The 27,322-nt window shown below is 45.3% G+C and overlaps 1 protein-coding gene across 1 annotated transcript in view; it reads right to left on the minus strand.

Moving 5' to 3' along the window:
• BRAF (B-Raf proto-oncogene, serine/threonine kinase) overlaps positions 1-27,322 on the minus strand; it is a 284,434-nt gene that overhangs the window by 20,988 nt on the left and 236,124 nt on the right. Inside the window, exons 21-22 of the mRNA XM_063928964.1 lie at positions 13,656-13,727; positions 12,026-12,214 (exon numbers count right to left, since the gene is read on the minus strand). Coding sequence (XP_063785034.1) covers positions 12,026-12,214; positions 13,656-13,727 — 261 coding nt within the window. The remainder of the gene's footprint in view (positions 1-12,025; positions 12,215-13,655; positions 13,728-27,322) is intronic.

Here is a 27,322-nt window from a genome sequence, read left to right on the forward strand (position 1 = left end):
CCGGAAATTTTTCGGGTTTTGTGTTTTGGTTTTGGGTTCGGTTCCGTGGCCGTGTTTTGGGTTCGAACGCGTTTTGGCAAAACCTCACCGAATTTTTTTTGTCGGATTCGGGTGTGTTTTGGATTCGGGTGTTTTTTTAAAAAAACCCTAAAAAACAGCTTAAATCATAGAATTTGGGGGTCATTTTGATCCCAAAGTATTATTAACCTCAATAACCGTAATTTCCACTCATTTTCAGTCTATTCTGAACACCTCACACCTCACAATATTATTTTTAGTCCTAAAATTTGCACCGAGGTCGCTGGATGACTAAGCTCAGCGACCCAAGTGGCCGACACAAACACCTGGCCCATCTAGGAGTGGCACTGCAGTGTCACGCAGGATGGCCCTTCCAAAAAACACTCCCCAAACAGCACATGACGCAAAGAAAAAAAGAGGCGCAATGAGGTAGCTGTGTGAGTAAGCTAAGCGACCCTAGTGGCCGACACAAACACCTGGCCCATCTAGGAGTGGCACTGCAGTGTCAGGCCGGATGGCCCTTCCAAAAAATACTCCCCAAACAGCACATGACGCAAAGAAGAAAAAAAAGAGGCGCAATGAGGTAGCTGTGTGACTAAGATAAGTGACCCTAGTGGCCGACACAAACACCTGGCCCATCTAGGAGTGGCACTGCAGTGTCACGCAGGATGGCCCTTCCAAAAAATAGTCCCCAAACAGCACATGACGCAAAGAAGAAAAAAAAGAGGCGCAATGAGGTAGCTGTGTGAGTAAGATAAGCGACCCTAGTGGCCGACACAAACACCTGGCCCATCTAGGAGTGGCACTGCAGTGTCACGCAGGATGGCCCTTCCAAAAAACACTCCCCAAACAGCACATGACGCAAAGAAAAATGAAAGAAAAAAGAGGTGCAAGATGGTATTGTCCTTGGGCCCTCCCACCCACCCTTATGTTGTATAAACAGGACATGCACACTTTAACCAACCCATCATTTCAGTGACAGGGTCTGCCACACGACTGTGACTGAAATGACGGGTTGGTTTGGACCCCCACCAAAAAAGAAGCAATTAATCTCTCCTTGCACAAACTGGCTCTACAGAGGCAAGATGTCCACCTCATCATCATCCTCCGATTCATCACCGTGTACATCCCCCTCCTCACAGATTATCAATTCGTCCCCACTGGAATCCACCATCACAGCTCCCTGTGTACTTTGTGGAGGCAATTGCTGCTGGTGAATGTCTCCATGGAGGAATTGATTATAATTCATTTTAATGAACATCATCTTCTCCACATTTTCTGGAAGTAACCTCGTACGCCGATTGCTGACAAGGTGAGCGGCGGCACTAAACACTCTTTCGGAGTACACACTTGTGGGAGGGCAACTTAGGTAGAATAAAGCCAGTTTGTGCAAGGGCCTCCAAATTGCCTCTTTTTCCTGCCAGTATACGTACGGACTGTCTGACGTGCCTACTTGGATGCGGTCACTCATATAATCCTCCACCATTCTTTCAATGGGGAGAGAATCATATGCAGTGACAGTAGACGACATGTCCGTAATCGTTGGCAGGTCCTTCAGTCCGGACCAGATGTCAGCATCAGCAGTCGCTCCAGACTGCCCTGCATCACCGCCAGCGGGTGGGCTCGGAATTCTGAGCCTTTTCCTCGCACCCCCAGTTGCGGGAGAATGTGAAGGAGGAGATGTTGACAGGTCGCGTTCCGCTTGACTTGACAATTTTCTCACCAGCAGTTCTTTGAACCCCTGCAGACTTGTGTCTGCCGGAAAGAGAGATCCAAGGTAGGTTTTAAATCTAGGATCGAGCACGGTGGCCAAAATGTAGTGCTCTGATTTCAACAGATTGACCACCCGTGAATCCTTGTTAAGCGAATTAAGGGCTCCATCCACAAGTCCCACATGCCTAGCGGAATCGCTCTGTGTTAGCTCCTCCTTCAATGTCTCCAGCTTCTTCTGCAAAAGCCTGATGAGGGGAATGACCTGACTCAGGCTGGCAGTGTCTGAACTGACTTCACGTGTGGCAAGTTCAAAAGGTTGCAGAACCTTGCACAACGTTGAAATCATTCTCCACTGCGCTTGAGACAGGTGCATTCCACCTCCTATATCGTGCTCAGTTGTATAGGCTTGAATGACCTTTTGCTGCTCCTCCAACCTCTGAAGCATATAGAGGGTTGAATTCCACCTCGTTACCACTTCTTGCTTCAGATGATGGCAGGGCAGGTTCAGGCGTTTTTGGTGTTGCTCCAGTCTTCTGTACGTGGTGCCTGTACGCCGAAAGTGTCCCGCAATTCTTCTGGCCACCGACAGCATCTCTTGCACGCCCCTCTCGTTTTTTAAATAATTCTGCACCACCAAATTCAAGGTATGTGCAAAACATGGGACGTGCTGGAATTTGCCCATATTTAATGCACACACAATATTGCTGGCGTTGTCCGATGCCACAAATCCACAGGAGAGTCCAATTGGGGTAAGCCATTCTGCGATGATCTTCCTCAGTTGCCGTAAGAGGTTTTTAGCTGTGTGCGTATTCTGGAAAGCGGTGATACAAAGCGTAGCCTGCCTAGGAAAGAGTTGGCGTTTGCGAGATGCTGCTACTGGTGCCGCCGCTGCTGTTCTTGCGGCGGGAGTCAATACATCTACCCAGTGGGCTGTCACAGTCATATAGTCCTGAGTCTGCCCTGCTCCACTTGTCCACATGTCCGTGGTTAAGTGGACATTGGGTACAACTGCATTTTTTAGGACACTGGTGAGTCTTTTTCTGAGGTCTGTGTACATTTTCGGTATCGCCTGCCTAGAGAAATGGAACCTAGATGGTATTTGGTACCGGGGACACAGTACCTCAATCAAGTCTATAGTTGGCTCTGCAGTAATGATGGATACCGGAACCACGTTTCTCACCGCCCAGGATGCCAAGGCCTCAGTTATCCGCTTTGCAGCAGGATGACTGCTGTGATATTTCATCTTCCTCGCAAAGGACTGTTGGACAGTCAATTGCTTGGTGGAAGTAGTAAAAGTCGTCTTACGACTTCCCCTCTGGGATGACCATCGACTCCCAGCAGCAACAACAGCAGCGCCAGCAGCAGTAGGCGTTACACGCAAGGATGCATCGGAGGAATCCCAGGCAGGAGAGGACTCGTCAGAATTGCCAGTGACATGGCCTGCAGGACTATTGGCATTCCTGGGGAAGGAGGAAATTGACACTGAGGGAGTTGGTGGGGTGGTTTGCGTGAGCTTGGTTACAAGAGGAAGGGATTTACTGGTCAGTGGACTGCTTCCGCTGTCGCCCAAAGTTTTTGAACTTGTCACTGACTTATGATGAATGCGCTGCAGGTGACGTATAAGGGGGGATGTTCCGAGGTGGTTAACGTCCTTACCCCTACTTATTACAGCTTGACAAAGGCAACACACGGCTTGACAAATGTTGTCTGCATTTCTGTTGAAATACTTCCACACCGAAGAGCTGATTTTTTTGGTATTTTCACCAGGCATGTCAATGGCCATATTCCTCCCACGGACAACAGGTGTCTCCCCGGGTGCCTGACTTAAACAAACCACCTCACCATCAGAATCCTCCTTGTCAATTTCCTCCCCAGCGCCAGCAACACCCATATCCTCCTCATCCTGGTGTACTTCAACACTGACATCTTCAATCTGACTATCAGGAACTGGACTGCGGGTGCTCCTTCCAGCACTTGCAGGGGGCGTGCAAATGGTGGAAGGCGCATGCTCTTCACGTCCAGTGTTGGGAAGGTCAGGCATCGCAACCGACACATTTGGACTCTCCTTGTGGATTTGTGATTTCGAAGAACGCACAGTTCTTTGCTGTGCTTTTGCCAGCTTAAGTCTTTTCATTTTTCTAGCGAGAGGCTGAGTGCTTCCATCCTCATGTGAAGCTGAACCACTAGCCATGAACATAGGCCAGGGCCTCAGCCATTCCTTTCCACTCCGTGTGGTAAATGGCATATTGGCAAGTTTACGCTTCTCCGACGACGATTTTATTTTAGATTTTTGAGTCCTTTTTTTACTGATATTTTGTGTTTTGGATTTTACATGCTCTGTACTATGACATTGGGCATCGGCCTTGGCAGACGACGTTGATGGAATTTCATCGTCTCGGCCATGACTAGTGGCAGCAGCTTCAGCACGAGGTGGAAGTGGATCTTGATCTTTCCCTATTTTTGGAACCTCAACATTTTTGTTCTCCATATTTTAATAGGCACAACTAAAAGGCACCTCAGGTAAACAATGGAGATGGATGGATACTAGTATACTTATGGATGACGAGTGACTGACGACACAGAGGTAGCTACAGCCGTGGACTACCGTACTGCGTCTGCTAGTATAGAGATGATAATGATATAAAAAATATATATATATCACTACTGCAGGTATATATAATATAATGACGGACCTGCTGGACACTGTCAGCAGACTCCTAAACTACTAGTATGAAGAAGAAAAAAAAAAAACCCCACCACAGGTAGGTATACAATTATGGACGAGCACTGACGACACAGAGGTAGCTACAGCCGTGGACTACCGTACTGCGTCTGCTAGTATAGAGATGATAATGATATAAAAAATATATATATATCACTACTGCAGGTATATATATAATATAATGACGGACCTGCTGGACACTGTCAGCAGACTCCTAAACTACTAGTATGAAGAAGATAGAAAAAAAAACCCCACCACAGGTAGGTATACAATTATGGACGAGCACTGACGACACAGAGGTAGCCACAGCCGTGGACTACCGTACTGCGTCTGCTAATATAGAGATGATAAAGATGATAGAGATGAACAAAAAAAATATAACACTACTGCAGGTAAATATTTATATAATATAATGAATGACGGACCTGCTGGACACTGTCAGCAGAATGCGTTTATAGAATTAAAAAAAAAAACACCACAGGAGTGTTTAACTTTTTCAGGCAGACAATATACTGGTGGTCACTGGTCAGTCACACTTGCAGCAAAAGTGTGCACTGTACTCCTGCTATAACTGCACCCCAGTCTCCCCCACAATTCAGCTGTGTAAGCAGTGAGCACTCAGCACAGTCAGATATACATAGATATATCATGCAGCACACTGAGGCTGAGCACAGATATGGTATGGAGCGTTTTTTTCAGGCAGAGAACGGATTAAAAAAAACTAGCAAAACTCTGCACTGACTGTACTCCTCCTAACAGCTCTCCCCAATCCTCCCCACAATAAGCTAAGCAGCAATCAGATCAACTAACTACTAACAGTAACTATAAACGGAGAGGACGCCAGCCACGTCCTCTCCCTATCAATCTCAATGCACGTGTGAAAATGGCGGCGACGCGCGGCTCCTTATATAGAATCCGAGTCTCGCGATAGAATACGAGCCTCGCGAGAATCCGACAGCGGGATGATGACGTTCGGGCGCGCTCGGGTTAGCCGAGCAAGGCGGGAAGATCCGAGTCTGCCTCGGACCCGTGTAAAAAGGCTGAAGTTCGGGGGGGTTCGGATTCCGAGGAACCGAACCCGCTCATCTCTACTTTAGATGACAGCTTACTGCTCTTTACATATACCAATAACAAATGCTGTACTGTCCTGCCGTCTGTAACTATCTCTGCAGTAATGAACAATAATTCTGGCTTGATAATGCATGTGTAATAAAGTTACGCTTTATCCAACAAATGACTGTTATTTATATTATTAATGTCGTCTCTTATAATACATGTCGTAAGAGATTCCCTGTCTTGGTTGGGGGAACTACAGCTGCTATGATGAACGATATCTGTCTCCCAGCAAAAGAATTGCACCGGTGGTGCAAAACACAGCTGCCAGGCTGTTACCCGACCAGCCCCGTTCTAGCCACATAACACCCATCCTCTACTCCCTTCACTGGCTGCCTGTAAGATGGCGAATCATCTTCAAGATTGGCTTACTGAGTTTCAAAGCACTACATGACCAGATCCCAAGGAACCTGAAGCAGCTACTGACTCCATACTGCCCCATTCCATTATTGCGATCTGTAGATGAAGGACTTTTAGCAGTACCTAGAATCTCCCGTAATTCATCTGGGGGTCGAGCTTTTAGTCATGCGGCTCCGACTCTATGGAACTCACTTCCTCGCACAGTGCGAGAGGCCCCAACTATAGAATCCTTCAAGACTTTCCTGTTTACTCAAGTATTTCCATAATGTGCAGCGATGAGTAAAAAAAAGGCACTTCTGCGCAAGCGTATGCGGCGCAATGCGCACTCGCGACGTACTATTACAACGGCCGATGTAGTTTCACACAGGGTCTAGCGAAGCTTTTCAGTCGCAGAGCTGGCCGCAGAGTGATTGACATGAAGTGGGCGTTTCTGGGTGGCAACTGACCGTTTTCAAGGAGTGTTCGTAAAAACGCAGGTGTGCCAGGAAAAACAGAGGCGTTGCTGGCCAAACGCAAGGCATGTTTGTGACGTCAAAGCAGGAACTGAATAGTCTGACGTGATCGCAAGCGCTGAGTAGGTTTTGAGCTACTCAGAAACTGCACAAAAAATTTTTGTAGCCGCTCTGCAATCCTTTCATTCGCACTTCTGCTAAGCTAAAATACACTCGCAGTGGGCGGCGGCATAGTGTTTGCACGGCTGCTAAAAACTGCTAGCGAGCGATCAACTCGGAATGACCCCCAATGTCCCTTTAGTATCTACATGCATATATATTTTATGAAAAGCTGTTCTGTACTTCATTATTTTCTGTACTATATTATGCTATGTATCTGTTGAGCGCCTTGAGTCCTATTGGAGAAAGAGCGCTATATAAATAAAATTATTATTATTTATCATCACCACTGCCTGCAGTCCAGGGACGTGCAGTCAGGGGAGGCAGGGGAGGCAGTGCCTCCCCTGTGATAAGAAGATACTTATGACACATATTCTGTGTCATAAGTATCTTCTTTATTGAATCCTAATCATTTTTCTGCTTTAAAGTACTTTGGGAGGCACTGATAGCAGTGCCTCTCGTGGATAATGGGAACGGGGACAGTGCGGGGGGCGGAGCCTAGCACTGGGCTGTAAAAGCCCATGAAAAACCATAGGGAAAGCGGCACTGTTCCAAGTGCCTCGCTGCCTCGCTGACAGGGACACCACCCCCATGTCAGCGAGGCACCTGTGATTGGACAGCGGATCCAGGGCTAGATCCGCTTGTCCAATCATCCACATGCGGCGCTGGAGGCGGCGGGTCCCGGCGTTAATGATAGCCGGGAGTAGCGGTGGGCCTTCAGCGTGTGTGGCTCCCCCCCCCCCCCCTGTCCTCCTGCTCCGGCTCCCGCTCACCTCACTACCAGCAGCGGCGGTCCTGCGGAGCGTGCAGCTCTACCCCGTCCTCCCCTTCTGGCTCCGTCCTCCCGGCTCCCGATCACCTGACAGGCAGCAGCGGTGGCCGTACAGTACGTGCGGCTGTCCTCCTCCGCCGGCTCCAGCAGCAGGTTCGTTTTTTTCTCTCTCTCTCTCTCTCTCATATGTCAGTATAATGTTCATTTTTACAGGTGCCTCTACCCCTTTGGATTCTACTGGACAAGTGGACGTGACCGGCGTGGGATGTAGGTAAGTATGTGTGAGTGTGTGTGTTTTAATAAAATTTTACTGTCACGGTGTGTGTGTTTGTGTTTTTATTTGGGTATTTTTGTTGTTGTAGAACTACAGGTACCAGCGAGCCCGTTATTTCCCCGCCTGCTGGTACTTGAGGTTCTCCAAGTACCAGCAAGCGGGGGAGGCTTGCTGGGCCTTGTAGTTCCACAACAAAAAACAATATTATTTTTTTACACACATGGCTATCAGCCCGGCACCCACCGCCCAGGGGTGCTGGGGACAGCCTCGGGCTTCACCCCTGGCCCTTGGGTGCCTGGAGGGGGGGGACCCCTTGATTTAAGGGGTCCCCACTCCACCAGGGTACCCCGGCCAGAGGTGACTAGTTGGGGGGGGGGCAATGCCATGGCCGCAGGGACCTACATAAAAGTGTCCCCCGGCTGTGGCATTATCTCTCTGACTAGTGGAGCCCGGTGCTGGTTTTAAAAATACGTGGGACCCCTACATCTTTTGTCCCCCGTATTTTTGGAACCAGGACCGGACTAAGAGCCCGGTGCTGGTTGTCTAAATACGGGGAACCCCTGTCCATTTTTCCCCCCAGTATTTAAATAACCAGGACTGGCTCAAAGAGCCCGAGGCTGGTTATACTTAGGAGGGGGGACCTCACGCATTTTTTTTTTAACCCATTCAGACCCTTCTCCATTAAGTTAATGGAAGCCCTGGACAACAAAATTGCATTCATGTCCTCCCACTCCCTTCCCAGTCCCAAACACTAATTTTATTTTATTTTCTATAAAAATGTACAATATATCACAAGTATGATGAGCAGGCAGGCAGCGGGCATTGGCAGCATCAGACTGAGATAGAAATTAGTGGCGGAGGGCTGGGTCAGTTGATTGTGGGCGAGTTTGTAAGCCATTGTCAGTGGCAGCGGGTATCGGCTCAGAGGCAGTAGCGGGCATTGGCTAGGGGTCATCGGCAGGATTCGGCGGACATTATGGCTGTAGTGCCTCACTAGCCACTGACCTCACCGTACGCCACTGCTGCAGTCTGTATGCAGAATCCTGTGCCGGGATAACAGCTGCAGAACGGGTAGCACAGAATGGGGATTGAAGAAGGAGGGAGAGGACTAGTAAATCCTATGGCTGCTGAGCAGTATCTGGGGCAATAACTAAACAATGTCACGCTACCAGTGTTGTATCTATAATTGGTGTAACCTGTGCTGTTTACACAGGCCCACTCTGCACACAATATAATTACCTCTCCGGAGCACCGCTTTGGTGCTGTACAAATCACTTGCTGCTGCCATTTTTCCGGAGATTTGTACATGCACAATACAGAAATCACCAGGAACATGGCAAGGACGCCATGTTCCCGGAGACCTGCTCATGCACAGTCTACACATAACTGCGTACAGAGGGAGGAGCGGGCCTGCACGGGGGCTGCACACTTAATCCGCCTCTGCAATCCACATGCATGCAGCTGTTGCTGTGTCTAAACTAAAGTAGTACCAAGTTGTGTTGGCAAATGTCTGTTTGAGCCTAACAGACTGAATACATGCATGCCTACTATCCCGCAGTAGACAACCTTCCCACATCCCCTCTACTCAGGGCCGGATTAAACCTTGGGCGGGGCCCTGGGCATTTAAGACAGGGGGGTCCGGGGGAATGGGCTTGTATATTATATTGTGCATACCTCCCATTTTGTCCCTCCTGGAATAAGTCATGTTATGAGGTATGGATTGTGCATATTAAATTTAAAACATTGGTGTATATTACATTTAAATAGTTTAATAATGCCTGGGTACTGTTTATAGCTCCACCTAATTGAGAGACAACTATTTTGTAAAGTTTTCCTGTAGTGGAACAAAGACAACTTAATCAACCTTAAAATACACATAGAAATATAAAATCAATAATTTATCTTACAAGAATGCAATAGCAGCAGCCTCTGTACTACTTACACACTGGGACAGGACTCAAGAGGACTCTCTGTGTGTCTCTCTCTAGACCCAAATGCTCTCATTAGATAATAGGTTACACAGGATTCAGAGATGGAGAGGAGGAGAAGCTGGGATCCATGGGTCACTTGCAGCTCTCTGCCCTCGCCTATCTCTCCTCTGGTTGGGAAGTTTTGTAGGTATCGCATGAAACCTGATATTCAGAGCCGGCCATAGGCATAGGCAAACTAGGCAATTGCCTAGGGCATTTGATATGCCTAGGGGCATCATCAGCTTCTGCTGATTAAAATGATATGCGGCATGCCTATATTCTGAATGTAGCATTTCATATGCAGATACAGCCACAGTCTCACACAGTATATTGGCATGCTGCATATCAGTTTAATCAGCAGAAGCTGCTTGTGCATCCTAGCCACATAGCAATGCAAATAAGATGCATTTTCAATAAAAAAAAGTGCCCGATGTTAGCATTGATGCAAGATTTGTGAGGACACATCTGTATCCAAGCAGAGGCAGAGGTCACAGTGTTAGTGGAAGTGTGAGTGCTGTGTGCATGTGAGTGGGTTGGTTGTGCAGTAGTGTTCGGAATATGTGTAAGGAGCATTATGTGTGTCATGTAAAAATGCATCAATAATGTGCAACATATGTGTAAAGGGCCACTACTGTATGTGTGTCATTATGTGTATAAGGGCATTAATAATGTGCGGCATATGTGTAACAGGGTACTACTGTATGTGTGTCATTATGTGTATAGGGGCAATAATAATGTGCAGCAAATGTGTAGGGGGCACTATGTGTGTCATTATGTATATAAGGGCATTAATAATGTGCAGCATATGTGTAAGGGACATTATGTGTAAAAGGGCATTAATAAAGGCTGTCATAATGTGTAAGGTGCATTATGTTTATAAGGACATTAATGTGTCTCATATGTGTAAGGGGCATTACTGTGTGGAATTGTGTATAAATGCATTACTAATGTGTGGCATTATGTGTATAAGGTGCTCTACTATGTGGCGTTGCATATAGAAAGGGCACTACTGTGTCGTCTAATGTGAATAAAGAGCAATAAGGTGTGGTGTAATGTGAATAAGGAGCAATTCAGTGTGATGTAATGTGAATAAGGGGCTCTACTGTGAGGAGTAACGTTTATAAGGTAAAGTGATAGTACTGTGGGATGTAATATGAATTATGGACACTATCGCAAGATAAAATGTGAATAAAGTTGCAGTACTGTGTGGCGTAATTGGAATTGGGGTTACTATTGTGTGGCCATGCCCCTTCCCAGCAAGGAGATGCCCCTTTTTGGGCTGTGCGTCAAATGTGCGAACTGTTCCTATTTAAAATATAGGGGGTACAAGGACTGCTATGGGTGAGGGGTGATGGTGCTGGGAAAGAGGTGCAAGGTCAGAGGCAGAACCTCCTGTGTGGACGTTAAGGCACAAAGAACTGATCTGGCGAGTGAAGGAGTTCTGAGACCGGGGAATCCCTGTGCTGCAGCTTGGTGACTTCCTCTGACATACTCATGCTTTTAGAACTGGTGTGAGCCAGTTCTTACTTACAGCCGATAATCAGCTATTCTTACCATCGTTGCCTAGGAGGCCAGTCATAGTAGTGAATGTCTGCACCACTACAGTGTGGTTGTCTCAATTGTTTTAAATGTCTGGTAATGTGATGTGTGTGATGTATTAAATTGTTGTTTTTATACAGTATAACACTATGTTTGCATACCATTTTTTTTCCTTGGCATAATCCCTGAGAATGCTCCCGGAAGGCTCTCCATAATAGGAGTTGTTCGGAGGTTGGGATATATCCGTCCATGTGAAGTGAGGCGCTGGTCCAGTGGTAGCTCACGTATCGTTTTATCCTTGCATTTTGTGTTGGGAGGTGGGAAAAGCCTCTTTTGTGACTAACCACACTACTAGCTGCCTATGCGCACTGTTGGGTTCTTCATACTATCCATTTCACCAGCCAAAATCTTGCCTAGGGCATCATATTGGTTAGGGCCGGCTCTGTTGATACTCCTGTGTCTCTGGCCGCACTGCATACTCTCCTGCTCCCATTCTGGCTGCCTGTTTCTACTGCTGCACAAGAGGGAGAGGTAGTGATGTCAGTATGCTCTGGCTGGGGGCCCCCTGACAGAAGGGGGCCCGGGGTACAGTATGCCCTGCGACCCCTCCTTCATCTGGCTATGCCTCTACTTCTGCTTTAAAGGGGGGTTGGGTGCATTTTGATGATGCAAATCACATAAAAATTGCGTCATTGTAACGCTGGTTACTGTTACAAAATGCATATAATGGTATTTTGCTGAGTGGGCGGGGTTGTAAGGAAGCGACTCTCATACCACACCCCTTCTCGGTGCGTTCCTACCACTGCATAATCCCTCTCCAGGTTGCCCTGGAGGGGAATCTCCAAATTCAACATCTATGACCTAATAGAAGCAGCTTGTTAGAAAGCGGATGTTAGTTCATTATGTGAGGATGGATGAGACTAAACAGATTACCTTCTGTCCTCGTACTTATTTTCATGGTAGCTGTACATGCCACTCAGGACAGAACCGAAGGGGCAGGAAAAAGTAAACTCTTCATCAAAATTATTGACATAGTTAGTCCAGGTACACTTTGCGGGGTTGCTAAAGGTGTCCGTACAGCTGAAGTCCCAGACGCGATCCTCATATTTGTTATCATGGGCGCTGAGAGAAGGGGAAGAATGACAGCAGCTTAGAAATGTGTATTATCCATAAAAATTAAAATAACTAAAATGTCTGGCAGGAGTATTGCCTTGTGGCCTGTCCTATATGATGGGTAATCACAGACAGGGTTGGACTGGCCCACTGGTGGGCCGCTTTCAGTGTCGAAATGGGGCATGTAGGGCCCATCGGGGGAATGCAGTGGTAGGGGGCCATGTCAGGGGTGTGGCCATTCTGCAGAGGGGGTGTGGCCTGCCACCTCATTGGTTTGATTAACCATTAGAGAGTGCAACGTCTGGGCCCCTTCATAAATATATGCAGTAAATTCAGCTGCTGCAAGCATGATAATGTACCAGATTAATAACAGATTAATAACAGCAATGCACTGTAGAAAATACACCATAGTACAGTATAAGGTAACATATGTATTATGTATAATTCAAGTGCATAGTCTGGAACCTAATCCTTAGAGCAGGAGGTGGGCCCCCAGGCAGTGGGGCCCACCGGTGGTTTCCCCTGTACACTTGTGGGCCAGTCCAAGCCTGGCCGCTTTGCTTGAGGGCCCATTTCCTCCTCTGGCTGTCAGGTTCCAGACTGCGCACTTAAATTATACATATATTACATTATACTGCACAGGACTATATTGTGCTTTCTTTAGTGCATTGCTGTTATTAATCTGGTACATTATCATGCATAAACTATAATTATCAAGAGGCCCAGACCATGCCCACTGAAATGGTTAGCCAAGTCTATACCTCTGGGGGATGGCCACACCCAATGAAAAATGACATCTAGGAGCTGATTGGCTGGAACTTTATCTCTGTTCACTTTATTTTACCTCCAAGACTTAGACTAGACAATAAATATAATGAAGGTACAAGATAATAGTATGTAAATGATATCTAGAGATAACTGGAATGGGGCATAGGGGAGAGGATAGAGAGAATAGTTTTCAGTTAATCCACAATGGCTGCGCTCCGCCTACTGTTCATTATGTTACAGTAGGAGGAAAAATAAATTTTAATCTCTGGAGTCAACCTTCTCTATTAGGGGGACATTTACTAAGCAGTGATAAGAGCGGAGAAGTGAGCCAGTGGATAAATTTCCCCATCAACCAATCAGCAGTTCTGTATCATTTTATAGTATGCAAATTATAGATGTTACTTCAGTGCTGATTGGTTGCCATGGGCAACTTCTCCACTGGCTCACTTCTCCGCTCTTATCACTGCTTAGTAAATGTACCCCTTAAAATACCAACCTTAAAACTGGACAACAAGGAAACAAAACTGTGATTTAATAGGAACACATCATTGTCTCACAGATTAGGCGGCCATTTTGAGTCTGAAACAATCACTTCATGTTTTATAGCTGTCACTGGGTCTTCGTGGAGAAGTGAAATGGCTGCCTGCACTATGTGTGGAGGCGGGGATCGTTTATTCATTACCTGAAAATTAAGCCAATGCTCTGGTGGTTTTGGCACTTGAAGTCCAGAATCTGATCATAAATATTGGCCCATCTTCCTGAAGGAAAGAAAAACATAATGTTATGTCATTGGCATTATATAACCCAGAAAACACACAATCCTCTCTATGGTTATACTGCATGTAGGGGCTATTTCAGAAACCGTAGTGAAAGTCAGTAATACTGTCATTTACCCCCGGGGGGACGAGCCAGGCTCCTCTCCCGTATTACACACTATAGGGATTACGCACCTCGCTTCGCACATCTGTATGACTCTAGGCTGGATGGAGTTGTTTTGATTTGCTCTGTTTATGGTTTGTAGGCTTTATTAGGCCTTATAGTTGGGGGGGGGGGGGGGGTTATTGTAGTATTTCGGGGAGAAAACAAGAAATGTTAGTATGTGTTTGACACTTGATTGCAGACTTCAGAGAACTGGTATATGCAGAATGACAACATACGGTCCTGCGACTACCAGCTTCATCATGTATTATATATATTGTTTGAGAAGGATATGGGCGTGAACATATTGTGTAATAATAACTGAAGTTCCCAGTGTACACTGAAATGTCTCTAACGATTTTATCCTTGTTGAATAAAAATACTCTATTAAAAAAAAACAGAAAAATATATATTGAAAGCGCTGTCCAAATTTAAAGAGTATTTTATTAAAATTAATTTTTAAAAAGACAAAATTGAATACATCCACATTAAATATTAATCCAAAAGGTGTCTATTATTAATGAGTCCAATAGTGGACATAAAGTAATTCAAGGACTTCTTTTGTCCCTGTAATACTTCTTAGAGACACAACTGTGCACAGTGGATACAATTTTAATATGACCTGAACATCTCACTAAAAGACAACAATGTATCTATGGCTTATAAGGGTAATACCACAATTAATCCCCCACAATATGCATCAATTAAGACCATCTACTTAACAGCCTTTCTGAATAAATTAATTACCTTCCTAATGATTATATGATCAGTAAATCACAGTCCCAGTTGTATAGTATAGATCTATGATAATTAGTAATCACTAAAATCCTTCCACTGGGAAGATCATAAAATTCCGGAAGTTCAATGTCACTAGATTTAGAACATACTCATTATTTGGAGCAAACAACAATTGCTAATCTGTGGCTTATCCTCCCCGGGAGTGCTCAAACCGGGTGTCTGATGTTCCCTCACGGGCGTCCCCGTGTCTATATTATGAGAATAATTTATCTAAATTCCACTTTAGTAATTGCAATTACCATGCTCCTTCATAGATGCAGTTCTTTATCAGGCTGTATAGAGTTTAAAATGGTTGTGTCTCACCATGTATTTGCGGCTGCGTCTCCTAATGGGCATAAGTTCTAATTCATGCGCACTGCACCGTCTTTCTGCCGTTAGTGATCCGGCGACCACCTCGTAGTATCCGGCAGAGTATTCTCCACGGCTGCGCCTCTCGTTAGATCTTTGCCTCTATCTTGTAGAAGCACCTTGCTGCCGTCCAAAGTGTAGTGGCCCGCCTCCCGCTGTCCAGTTCACTACAGCAGGGAGAGGCGGCACGGAGATGATCTCATCTCCCAGCACCGCCTCTGCTGCACCGCCTCTGCTGCCGGCTCCGCCCCCTGCTGCTATGGCAGAAGCCAGCAGCAGCGTCCAATGCCAGATCCCACTCGGGAAGGACCCGTTTCCAATTCCCGGGTGGGATCCGGCATTGGCAGTGTGAAATGAGTATTACTAAATTGATTGAGCAGCTACCATTTTATATTTCTGTTCTGGGAGGCATAGATGGGACCAGCATTTGGATGGCATGCTGGTTCTTATAGTGCTATTTGGAGGATGTAGGGGTGACTCCCGGTGTGTTGGCTCCCAATTTAGATATATTTTTGTATGTGCTATTATCATGTAGCATAACAATAATCAATTGTATGACCCAGATTGGGTGCTATTATCTATTATGTAGCATTAGGGACCACCAGTGTCAGAGAAACCTTGATGCGGCCTGGTTAGTTAACCATATCTTTGCAAATATATGTAAATGAGATCTCTGCATTTTATATTATCATGTAATGTTCAATTCCTATTGATGATACTTTTGGTGTGCTGGGGGAAAACTTTTGTCTTTTTATTGTACCGTCTGTAAAATGTAAGGCACAAGCTGATTGGCTGGTACTTTATCTCTCACAATTTTATCTCTAACCAGGCTTTGATCAATATCCCCCTAAAGGTTGTATATTTTTTTTGCCATTTCCCACTATTATTCGTTTCACATACAATGCTTTCAGATACACCATGATGCATTGTATGCAGCCTAGGAGTACAAGAGACATTATGCTCCAAGTACAATATAAATAAACAAGATTGTTTCGGAAGATAACGCTCCTGAAACATGACCCCAGAAAAAATAACATTTCCAATATTTCACATATTTATCAGTAGCAAGATTCCACTCTTAGCAAAATGAAGATGAAGAGAGTAGTGTTGCATGTGTGCTGTATATATGAAGCGAGCAGTCAGTACTGTATATGTACTGTATATATGAGCAAGCAGTGAAGCGAGCAGTACTGTATATATGAGCAAGCAGTGAAGCGAGCAGTACTGTATATGTACTGTATATATGAGCAAGCAGTGAAGCCAGCAGTACTGTTTATGTACTGTATATATGAAGCGAGCAGTACTGTATATGTAATGTATATATGAAGCGAGCAGTCTACTGTATATGTACTGTATATATGAGCAAGCAGTGAAGCAAGCAGTACTGAATATGTACTGTATATATGGAGAGCAGTCAGTACTGTATATGTACTGTATATATGAGCAAGCAGTGGAGCAAGCAGTACTGTATATGTACTGTATATATGAGCAAGCAGTGAAGCGAGCAGTACTGTATATGTACTGTATATATGAGCAAGCAGTGAAGCGAGCAGTACTGTATATGTACTGTATATATGAGCAAGCAGTGGAGCAAGCAGTACTGTATATGTACTGTATATATGGAGAGCAGTCAGTACTGTATATGTACTGTATATATGAGCAAGCAGTGGAGCAAGCAGTACTGTATATGTACTGTATATATGAGCAAGCAGTGAAGCGAGCAGTACTGTATATGTACTGTATATATGAGCAAGCAGTGAAGCGAGCAGTACTGTATATGTACTGTATATATGAGCAAGCAGTGAAGTGAGCAGTACTGTATATGTACTGTATATATGAGCAAGCAGTGGAGCAAGCAGTACTGTATATGTACTGTATATATGAGCAAGCAGTGAAGCGAGCAGTACTGTATATGTACTGTATATATGAGCAAGCAGTGAAGCGAGCAGTACTGTATATGTACTGTATATATGAGCAAGCAGTGAAGTGAGCAGTACTGTATATGTACTGTATATATGAGCAAGCAGTGAAGCGAGCAGTACTGTATATGTACTGTACATATGAGCAAGCAGTGAAGTGAGCAGTACTGTATATGTACAATGTTAATATCTGTATATGTACCTTATATGTGTACAGTATATGTACTGTATATACAGCAGCCCATATATATATATATTAGTAGAAATCATTGTTACCTTCAGGGGCTGCAAACACGGCAGCGACCCCCAGCAGCAGAGGTAGTATAACCAGCATCACTACAAGGGCCGCAGCAGTCTCAGTACAGATGTGATCCGGACTGTGTCTTGGTGTATTTGGACTACATGACATTCTGCCTTCCAGATGGTTTATATATGACATTGAAAGTCTTTTTACACATTAACCCAAACAGATTTTAGATATCTGCTAATAATATCATTAGGCAAGGAATCAAGGTTACAAGTGACACAGTTACTAGTCTGCTGTCTCTTAAAGAATTGTATGATGGTAAAATGTGCAAAGCTGACCAAGCGAATCTATTTTGCAAATAAGAGCGTATTGACTAGATAGGAAAGGAGAGGGTTAAACCTCAGAGGCTGGGGAGGGTCTTGTAGGATATCAGGTGGTCGTTTTAATCCAATAGTGAAGCAAGGAGGGGGATAGTTTTAATTGTTGGGGTTTGTTTGGGGTGGAATCAGCCTCTTTTACTTTTGTCTTGGACAGGATAAGTACCAGGTAGATGCTAGAATCAAGTTGGAGAAAGGACCTCTGATGTCAGGGGGAGGAGCTAGGCCGGCGGGATAGTTGTTTTACTATCCACGCCATCAACTACTCCCTTTAGTACCCCGGTGTGGAGCAATGCGGAGCGAGCCGAGCCCGCAAGGGTACATTTCGGGTACCTTGTTCGGGCCTTGCTCCTCCCCCTGGTGATGTCAGAGGTCCTTTCTCCAACTTGGTTTTAGCCATAATATGGATTCTCAGCCTGGGAGTGCCTGGCTTTAGGCTGGGGGCATCTCCAAGGCTTTGGGGGGCAGTTGTGGCAGAAGCAGAGATGTGTGGTGAGGTAAATGGCTCAGGAGGCACTGGCTAGTACCAGAGCCAGATTTACACAATATATGAGCCAAAGGGTTCATGTGGGCATTATACACAGGTGCAGCAGTAAATACATTTGGGCATTATACACAGGTGCAGCAGTATATACATGTGGGCATTATACACAGGTGCAGCAGTAAATACATTTGGGCATTATACACAGGTGCAGCAGTATATACATGTGGCCATTATGCACAGGTGCAGCAGTATATACATGTGGGCATTATATGCAGGTGCAGCAGTATATACACATGGACAGTATACACAGATGCAACAGTATATACAATTGGGCATTATGCACAGGTGCAGCAGTATATATTATTGTGGGCATTATACACAGATGCAGCAGTATATATCATTGTGGGCATTATACACAGATGCAGCAGTATATATATACATGTGGGCATTATACACAGGTGCAGCAGTATATACATGTGGGCATTATACACAGGTGCAGCAGTATATACATGTGGACATTATACACAGGTGCAGAAGTATATACATGTGGGCATTATACACAGATGCAGCAGTATATATACATGTGGGCATTATACACAGATGCAGCAGTATATATCATTGTGGGCATTATACACAGATGCAGCAGTATATATATACATGTGGGCATTATACACAGGTGCAGCAGTATATACATGTGGGCATTATACACAGGTGCAGAAGTATATACATGTGGGCATTATACACAGATGCAGCAGTATATACTGCTGGAAGTTTGCTGAGTTTTGATCAGAGATGTGTGGATAGGGGGGGAGGCACTGCCTCACCTGTCGTGGACTTTTTACTCCAGAGTTTTGACTGTGGAAATTGTTGGAGTAATACAGGAAGGATATTTCTAATATGTTCATTGTGTTTTTTGTGTGTTTTGTGTAGTCAAAACGCTGGCATATACATTAGTATCAGAGAAGTTTGTATCTAGCGCCCTGCCTGTCTGGATATCTTTTGTGGCAGCAAGGTTGTGAAAGAGGTAAACCCACACCTCTAAGGGTACACACAATAGAAATAAACAACCGCGCCTGATTAAGTTACGAGATGCATACCCAAATACTTGTCATAAATATATTGTCAATTCTGAATAATTTAGTATATAGCCCAGTTGTCAATGAAAATGATATCTTACACAATGTGTTCTTTTTGGGGATTTTAATCAGAAAAATGATGTATTAAAATCTTTTTGGTTATTGCATACATATAAAAGTATGATGCAAAGTATAAGAGAGAGGAAGGGGGAGGGAAGAAAGGGGAGGTGGGAATGGAGGAGGGAGACAAACACGGGAAACGAATAAATGAGAGGATGAAAACAGTTGCTGCAGTGTTCAGGGGGAGAAAAATCTAGATGTTCTGATTTGTTTGGGAAAATTATAAACACTGCAGTGATCAGTCTGTGATGCACTCAGAACGGTGGCGTCCCACCTCTGTAGTACTAATGTCCTTCTGGATGTCTTGTGAGCTCAGTGCCGATGAGGTAGTGTGTACAAGTGTCCTTTTGAGGTTGCAGAATATGGGGTACCCCTGGTGACCTGCTGGCAATTTAGGATAAGATTGGGGCTGGTACTGTGGTAATTAGGACTCCGGGCGCACAGTTATCCCTTGCGCCCCGATCAGCCGCGGTGTCGCTCTAAAAAGCGCACCGTGGTTCTTAGGGCAGCTGGGATGCAGTCACCGTCTTGGAGAGAGAGAGAGAAGGGAAATGCTTCCAGCCCTGTTCGGCTGTCCGCCTTGCCTTCTCCTCTCCTACGGGGTCCCTTACCTCGTTCCCTCAGCTCCGTCTTTCCTCTTCTTGCCCGCAGCGTCTCGCTTCTCCTTGGTAACCTCTCTTCCTTCCGGGTCGGTCCGGTCACGTGACCACAGCAGCGGCTCTCTCGGTATGCTGTCCCCTCGCTCGTTCTCTGCTTCCTCTCCTTCTCCACGGCTCTGTCTGTGAATAGTGATTGATATGGGATGTGATATAATTTGAATGCACAGTCTGCTCCTACGCGTGTCGACCCTTCTGGGTCTTCCTCAGGGAGTCCTTGAATGCCATTTTGGGTATGGGCTATTTATGCCCATACTTGCTTATGTCACAAATAAGGGGGAGGGGTGTCATCCTTAGTTTACACCCAGAGTAGGAGGGAAATAACTGACAGTCACACATATAGATTGGGCAATACTTGAGAGGAAAAAAGCAGTAAACTGAACATAAATTGAGAATAAAATAAACATCAACAGTAGAGGATGATAGGAATGTAGATGAATGATAAAAAATGATAATTGCAATTTGAGAGGAAAGCATTAATATGGAAATTCCTTTGCAATAATATAGTGAAATAAATAAAATAAAATGAAATAAATTAACAGTAAAGTTAATAATAATAATAAATGAGACCAATGTAAAAGTCATATATCTAGAGAAAACATTGGGTAGTATAATCTTCGAATGTATAGTCTTAGGATTGTCTAGAACTAAAAGAGAAGAAATCTAATGTTAATTATTCAATGAGGTGAGAGCAGTTGTTACTAATTAAGTTTGCATCATGTTGGTGTCCTAGTACAGACCCAATACTGTAACACAGACTAAATCAAGTTACAATTATCATAGTCACGGACTGAAACCATTGTCAGAACACAGAACTGACTAGATTACAAGTATTTGGAGACCCTATTTTAGTACCAGTAAGATTCCTTGCAGTTGAATAATTAACATTAGATTTCTTCTCTTTTAGTTCTAGACAATCCTAAGACTATACACTCGAAGATTATACTACCCAATGTTTTCTCTAGATATATGACTTTTACATTGGTCTCATTTATTATTATTATTAACTTTACTGTTAATTTATTTCATCTTATTTTATTTTATTTATTTCACTATATTATTGCAAAGGAATTTCCATATTAATGCTTTCCTCTCAAATTGCAATTATCATTTTTTATCATTCATCTACATTCCTATCATCCTCTACTGTTGATGTTTATTTTATTCTCAATTTATGTTCAGTTTACTGCTTTTTTCCTCTCAAGTATTGCCCAATCTATATGTGTGACTGTCAGTTATTTCCCTCCTACTCTGGGTGTAAACTAAGGATGACACCCCTCCCCCTTATTTGTGACATAAGCAAGTATGGGCATAAATAGCCCATACCCAAAATGGCATTCAAGGACTCCCTGAGGAAGACCCAGAAGGGTCGACACGCATAGGAGCAGACTGTGCATTCAAATTATATCACATCCCATATCAATCACTATTCACAGACAGAGCCGTGGAGAAGGAGAGGAAGCGGAGAACGAGCGAGGGGACAGCATACCGAGAGAGCCGCTGCTGTGGTCACGTGACCGGACCGACCCGGAAGGAAGAGAGGTTACCAAGGAGAAGCGAGACGCTGCGGGCAAGAAGAGGAAAGACGGAGCTGAGGGAACGAGGTAAGGGACCCCGTAGGAGAGGAGAAGGCAAGGCGGACAGCCGAACAGGGCTGGAAGCATTTCCCTTCTCTCTCTCTCCAAGACGGTGACTGCATCCCAGCTGCCCTGAGAACCACGGTGCGCTTTTTAGAGCGACACCGCGGCTGATCGGGGCGCAAGGGATAACTGTGCGTCCGGAGTCCTAATTACCACAGTACCAGCCCCAATCTTATCCTAAATTGCCAGCAGGTCACCAGGGATACCCCATATTCTGCAACCTCAAAAGGACACTTGTACACACTACCTCATCGGCACTGAGCTCACAAGACATCCAGAAGGACATTAGTACTACAGAGGTGGGACGCCACCGTTCTGAGTGCATCACAGACTGATCACTGCAGTGTTTATAATTTTCCCAAACAAATCAGAACATCTAGATTTTTCTCCCCCTGAACACTGCAGCAACTGTTTTCATCCTCTCATTTATTCGTTTCCCGTGTTTGTCTCCCTCCTCCATTCCCACCTCCCCTTTCTTCCCTCCCCCTTCCTCTCTCTTATACTTTGCATCATACTTTTATATGTATGCAATAACCAAAAAGATTTTAATACATCATTTTTCTGATTAAAATCCCCAAAAAGAACACATTGTGTAAGATATCATTTTCATTGACAACTGGGCTATATACTAAATTATTCAGAATTGACAATATATTTATGACATATACATTAGTATAACGGTGAGGGCTCTGCCTCACCTCACTGCACGTCACTGGGTACAAGCAGGGAGCTCTGGTTATACTGGCAGCTCCCGGCATAGTAGGCTCAGGAGGAGTGAGGGTAGGCTGCATAGAAGAGAGGGAGATTCAAGTGCAGGCGGCCATTTTACATCTTCCCTGGAGAGAAAGGGGGCGGTGCTTGGTTAGGCTGTTGCTGGCAGGGTCAGTCTTGGTAGCAGGCCAGGGGATCAACTTCCTAGACTTTCTGGCCATGGGATTGCAGGCACAGCTCATTTTACACCACCCACCCATGCCAGGCTGGGAATTAGGGGACAAAGGCATGTTATTAGGAAGGGTGGGGTCGATTCCCAAGATGGTGGTGGTGCTGGAAGTTCAGCTTCTGCATATGACCCCGCTGCATTTTCTTCTGCGCTTTCATACACGTCATCAGCACTTTCTCCTTTTGTATTGCAATGACCATGGGTTCTGCTAGGCCCTCTCAGGGTAGGCGGGGTGAGGCGCCTATTCCCGGCGAATCGGAACCCGCTGTGGCGCAGGTTTTACAAATGTTTCGGGATATGGGGTCGGCTGGGGGCCAGGTGGATGTTGGCTTGTTTGAGACAGTTGAGCGTAGTGGTGCTCTCGATGTGTCTTCTCCCACCCCATTGCCCTCCCCAAGTGCTCCGGAGTCGTGTCTGTCTTTTTTTTCAGATGTTGTGGTGGAAGTGGAGCAAGAAGAACACAGCAGTGATGACGGGGATTCGTCGTTGGTGGTTTTCGCTGGCTGATCAGCCCAGGATGTCAGGTGAGGCATCAGGGGGGACTGTCTTTGATGGTTCGGGCTCTGCCTCCTCTTCTTGTGGAAGGTCAGATGTTTATTCCTCTTCCTCCTCTTCATTTGCGTCTTCAGCTAGTAGCACTGCCCAGGTTCTCAAATGAGGAAGGGTGGGTTAGGGGATTGGGAGAGTGGACATTAGCCCATACTCATCCCTGAACCCTTTTTGAGTTCCGACGTCTGGATTCTAAAGGGTCTCGGGTCAGTCGGCATTGTGAAAGCAGCCCATTGCTTCTAGTATCCCCATTGCATAGTGAGTGCATTATCCCATATTTCTTCTTTTTTTTTTTTTACAGCATGTGAGTTATTCAAGTATCGTAGTATATAGTAGTCAACCAAGTTATGTTTCTTTTAGATCATTTTGGTATTTCTAAATGCTTTCCATAGGCAAACGCAGGGGGAATTCCGGTTGCCCGGAACACCCCCCCCCCCCCCCCCCATGGTAAATGGCTCAAATTATGAGAAAAATAGCAATAGTATATAATACAATTTTTAGAGCTGCAGCCACGTCATGCACTTTAAAAGACAGAGCAGAGCTGCTGCACAAGCCCTGAGGTAGCAGCTTCTTCTACCAAGTTTGCTGTGTATGTGAATCTGAGTCCTCAATCAGTGTACTGGCCCAGAGAGCAGCTACCAGGAAGAAGAGACAGGAGCCTTACCATGAAGTGGGAGAATGTGTGCTCGTATAACCTTTTCCTGACCACTTATTTATATTATTTCAACGTTTGATACAGCCTATACTAATAGACCATCTATAGTGTTACATATTATTACTGTATTCCATAAAGTTTCCAGTGTATAAAAAGACCAATGTTGACATTAATGTCCAGGGTCATTACTAGGTTTCATTTACCGCTCCCCAGGGCCGTTTCTTGGGGTAGGCGAGCAGTGCAACCGCACTGGGCGCCTGCTGCGGCACTAACTGTGGCTCCCTGCTTCCCCCTCCTATTTCTCCCTGAGTAACCCGATCGGGGGGCGGAGTTTCACGGAATGACGCGGTTGCGTTGTTACGTCACGACGCAACCCCGTCACTCCGCAAAACTCCCCCCCCCCCCGAACGGAGTACAGAGGGGGATCCAAGTTAGGAAGAGGGAAAGGCCGGCGCAAGGAGCGACTGGTGAGGCGGGCCGAAGAGCGGTAATCGCCTCTGTAAGTATTCTCTCTCTCTCTCTCTCTCTATGTGTAAAATGGGGACTCTTGCCTGCCGTAGTGTGGGGATTTAATGTATCAAGGGCATTGCGATGTGTGGCATAATATGGTGCAGGGGGCATTACTGTGTGGGGCTTAATATGGTAGAATTTTTATTCCTGTGGTGGTCGTGATCTGTTGGAGCAGGGTCAAAAACTGGATTGTGAGGTAGTCTTTTCAGACGAGGCCATGCCCATTTAGATGAGGCCACGCCCATTTAGATGAGGCCACGCCCCCTTACCGGGTGCGCGCGCACATTTTTTTTTTAATCTAGGTGTGTGTGGGGGGGGGGGGGGCACATTTTTTATGTCATGGGGGGCGCATTTTTAAATCTCGCACTGGGAGCCAAATTGGCTAGAAACAGCCCTGCCGCTCCCCCAGACTCCCACACTTGCTCAGATGTTCCATAGAGAGGGAGATTGTGGACATGCTTTTGGAAACCCCCCTCTAGAAATCCTGCGTTTGCCACTGTTTTCCTGACCAAAAAATGGGTTGTTTTTTTTTAAATTTGGTTTTATATTTCTCATAGAAAATAAAACACAAAGCACATTTGTTGTTTGCGCAACTGTGGGAATATACAGTGTGTAAAACTTGTTATACTAAAAGATAAGACTGAAAATGGAAAACACCTTTTCATCTGTTATGCTGGGACGTTAAGAAAAAAGTGTGTTTCTATTGCATGTAGTTGTCACCACGGTGATTATATCACATTATAACTGTGATCAATATGACAAAAATAACCTAAAATACCATAGGTGCCATCAATACATAAAAATAATAAAATAGCAGTAACTATTTGCATTTCTTGCTGAGCACTAAAGGTTTGTGACACTTCTTCCTGAAACCCAGCTGTCGGCTCTCATTCTAACCCTCTACACCATGGGTCTTCAACCTGTGGCCCTCCAGCTGCTGTGAAACTACACATCCCAGCATGCCCTGCCACAGTGGCACTGCATGCTGGTATGTGTAGTTCCACAGCAGCTGGAGGGCCGCAGGTTGAAGACCCATGCTCTACACTCATTGGGGGTAATTCAGACCTGATCGCTAACAGGCGATTTTTGCAGCCCTGCGATCAGATAGTCGCCGCCTACGGGGGGAGTGTATTTTCGCTGAGCAAGTGTGCGAACGCATGTGTAGCAGAGCGACACAAACTGATTTTGTGCAGTCTCTGAGTAGCCCAGGACTTACTCAGCCGCTGCGATCACATCAACCTGTTCAGGACCGGATTTGACGTCAGACGCCCGCCCTGGAAACGCTTGGGCACGCCTGCATTTTTCCAAACACTCCCGGAAAACGGTCAGTTGCCACCCACAAACGCCTTCTTCCTGTAAGTCACCTTGCGACCGCCTGTGCGAATGGATTCTTTGCACAAAGCCATTGCTGAGCGGCGATCCGCTTTGTACCTGTGTGACGCGCCTCTGCATTGCGGTGCATACGCATGTGCGAAAACGCAGCCTAGCAATCAGGTCTGAATTACCCCATTGTCTACCCCATCTGTGTCACCCCTGTCTGTCTGCCCCTACCCCAGTGTCGGACTGGGGCATGTAGGGCCCACCGGGGGAATGCAGTAGTAGGGTCCCATGTTTAGGGGTGTGGCCAGTCTGCTGATGGGGTGTGGACTAACACCTCATTGGTTGGAGTAACCATAAGAGAGAGCAACGTCTGGGCCCCTTCATAAATATATACAGTAAATTCAGCTGCTGCATGCATGATAATGTGCCAGGTTAATAACAGATTAATAACAGCAATGCACTGTAGAAAATACACCATAGTACAGTATAAGGTAACATATGTATAATGTATAATTCAAGTGCACAGTCTAGAACCTGGGTGGTCATTCCGAGTTGTTCGCTCGCTGCTATTTTTACAGAATTGCTAATAGGCTAAAATCCGGCAGTTCTGCGCATGCGTATGCACCGCAGGGCGCACGCGCTAAGCAGTTATACACAAAACTATACTATTTTACTCACAGGCAAACAAAGCTTTTCAGTAGCTCTGTTGATCGGAGAATGATTGACAGGAAGTGGGTGTTTCTGGGTGGTAACTGAGCGTTTTCCGGGAGTGTGCTAAAAAAACGCAGGCGTGCCAGCAGAAAACGCAGGAGTGGCTGGCCGGACGCAGGGCGTGTTTGTGACGTCAAACCAGGAACTAAACGGAATGAGGTGATCACAATCTAGGAGTAGGTCTGGAGCTACTCAGAAACTGCAAGGAAATACTTAATAGCAGAATTGCTAATCTTTCGTTATCAATTCTGCTATGCTAAGATACACTCCCAGAGGGCGGCGGCTTTGTGTTTGCATTTCTGTTAAAAGTAGCTAGCGTGCAAACAACTCGGAATGACCACCATGATCCTTAGAGCAGGAGGTGGGGCCCCAGGCAGTGGGGCCCACCGGTGGTTCCCCTGAACCCCTGTGAGCCAGTCCAAGCCTGCCCTACCCTTTATAATGCAAGCTCTCACGAGCAGGGCCCTTCCCCCTCAGTTTCTGCCACTTTGATGCTTATCTAAAACTAGACTTGTATCCTGCACCAGACTTTTAAATAATCGATATTTGATATTGCTAATTTAACTAAAAACCAGCGAACATTGATCCAAAGGAAAATCCTGTATATTCAATACCTAGGCTTGAGGTGCTCCTGGAATTATAAATAAACTTTACATAAACACTCTTTTTGGGGACTAGCCCCGTAGAAAATTCCTTTTTGGAGCACTCTTTTATTAATTAATAACGAAAAATAATGTATGGAGATATGATGTATATAGTTAAAGCATAACTTTTATTTCTTACCAATATAATATAAGTGGGGAAAGGGTTGTTATATACTAAAGACAAGTGAAATTGAACATGTATGACAATAAAGCAAGTGTTCAATGCATGATACTCTCTCCCCTATGGTGGTTTAAAATCAAATTGGTTCCAAAAGTAGGAACAATTTAGATCCTAGCAGTACACATAGATCAAATGTCCTCCCTAAAGGAGGCACAAAAAAAGCTAATGACTTAATACAAATAAAGTCGTAAAAAACAGTAATAGCTGAAAGTCAAGAGATAGCCCTGTGCATGTATGCAAATTGTGTAACGCTCAC

The sequence above is a fragment of the Pseudophryne corroboree genome, chromosome 6 (assembly GCF_028390025.1).
Source record: "Pseudophryne corroboree isolate aPseCor3 chromosome 6, aPseCor3.hap2, whole genome shotgun sequence".
Taxonomy (NCBI): domain Eukaryota; kingdom Metazoa; phylum Chordata; class Amphibia; order Anura; family Myobatrachidae; genus Pseudophryne; species Pseudophryne corroboree.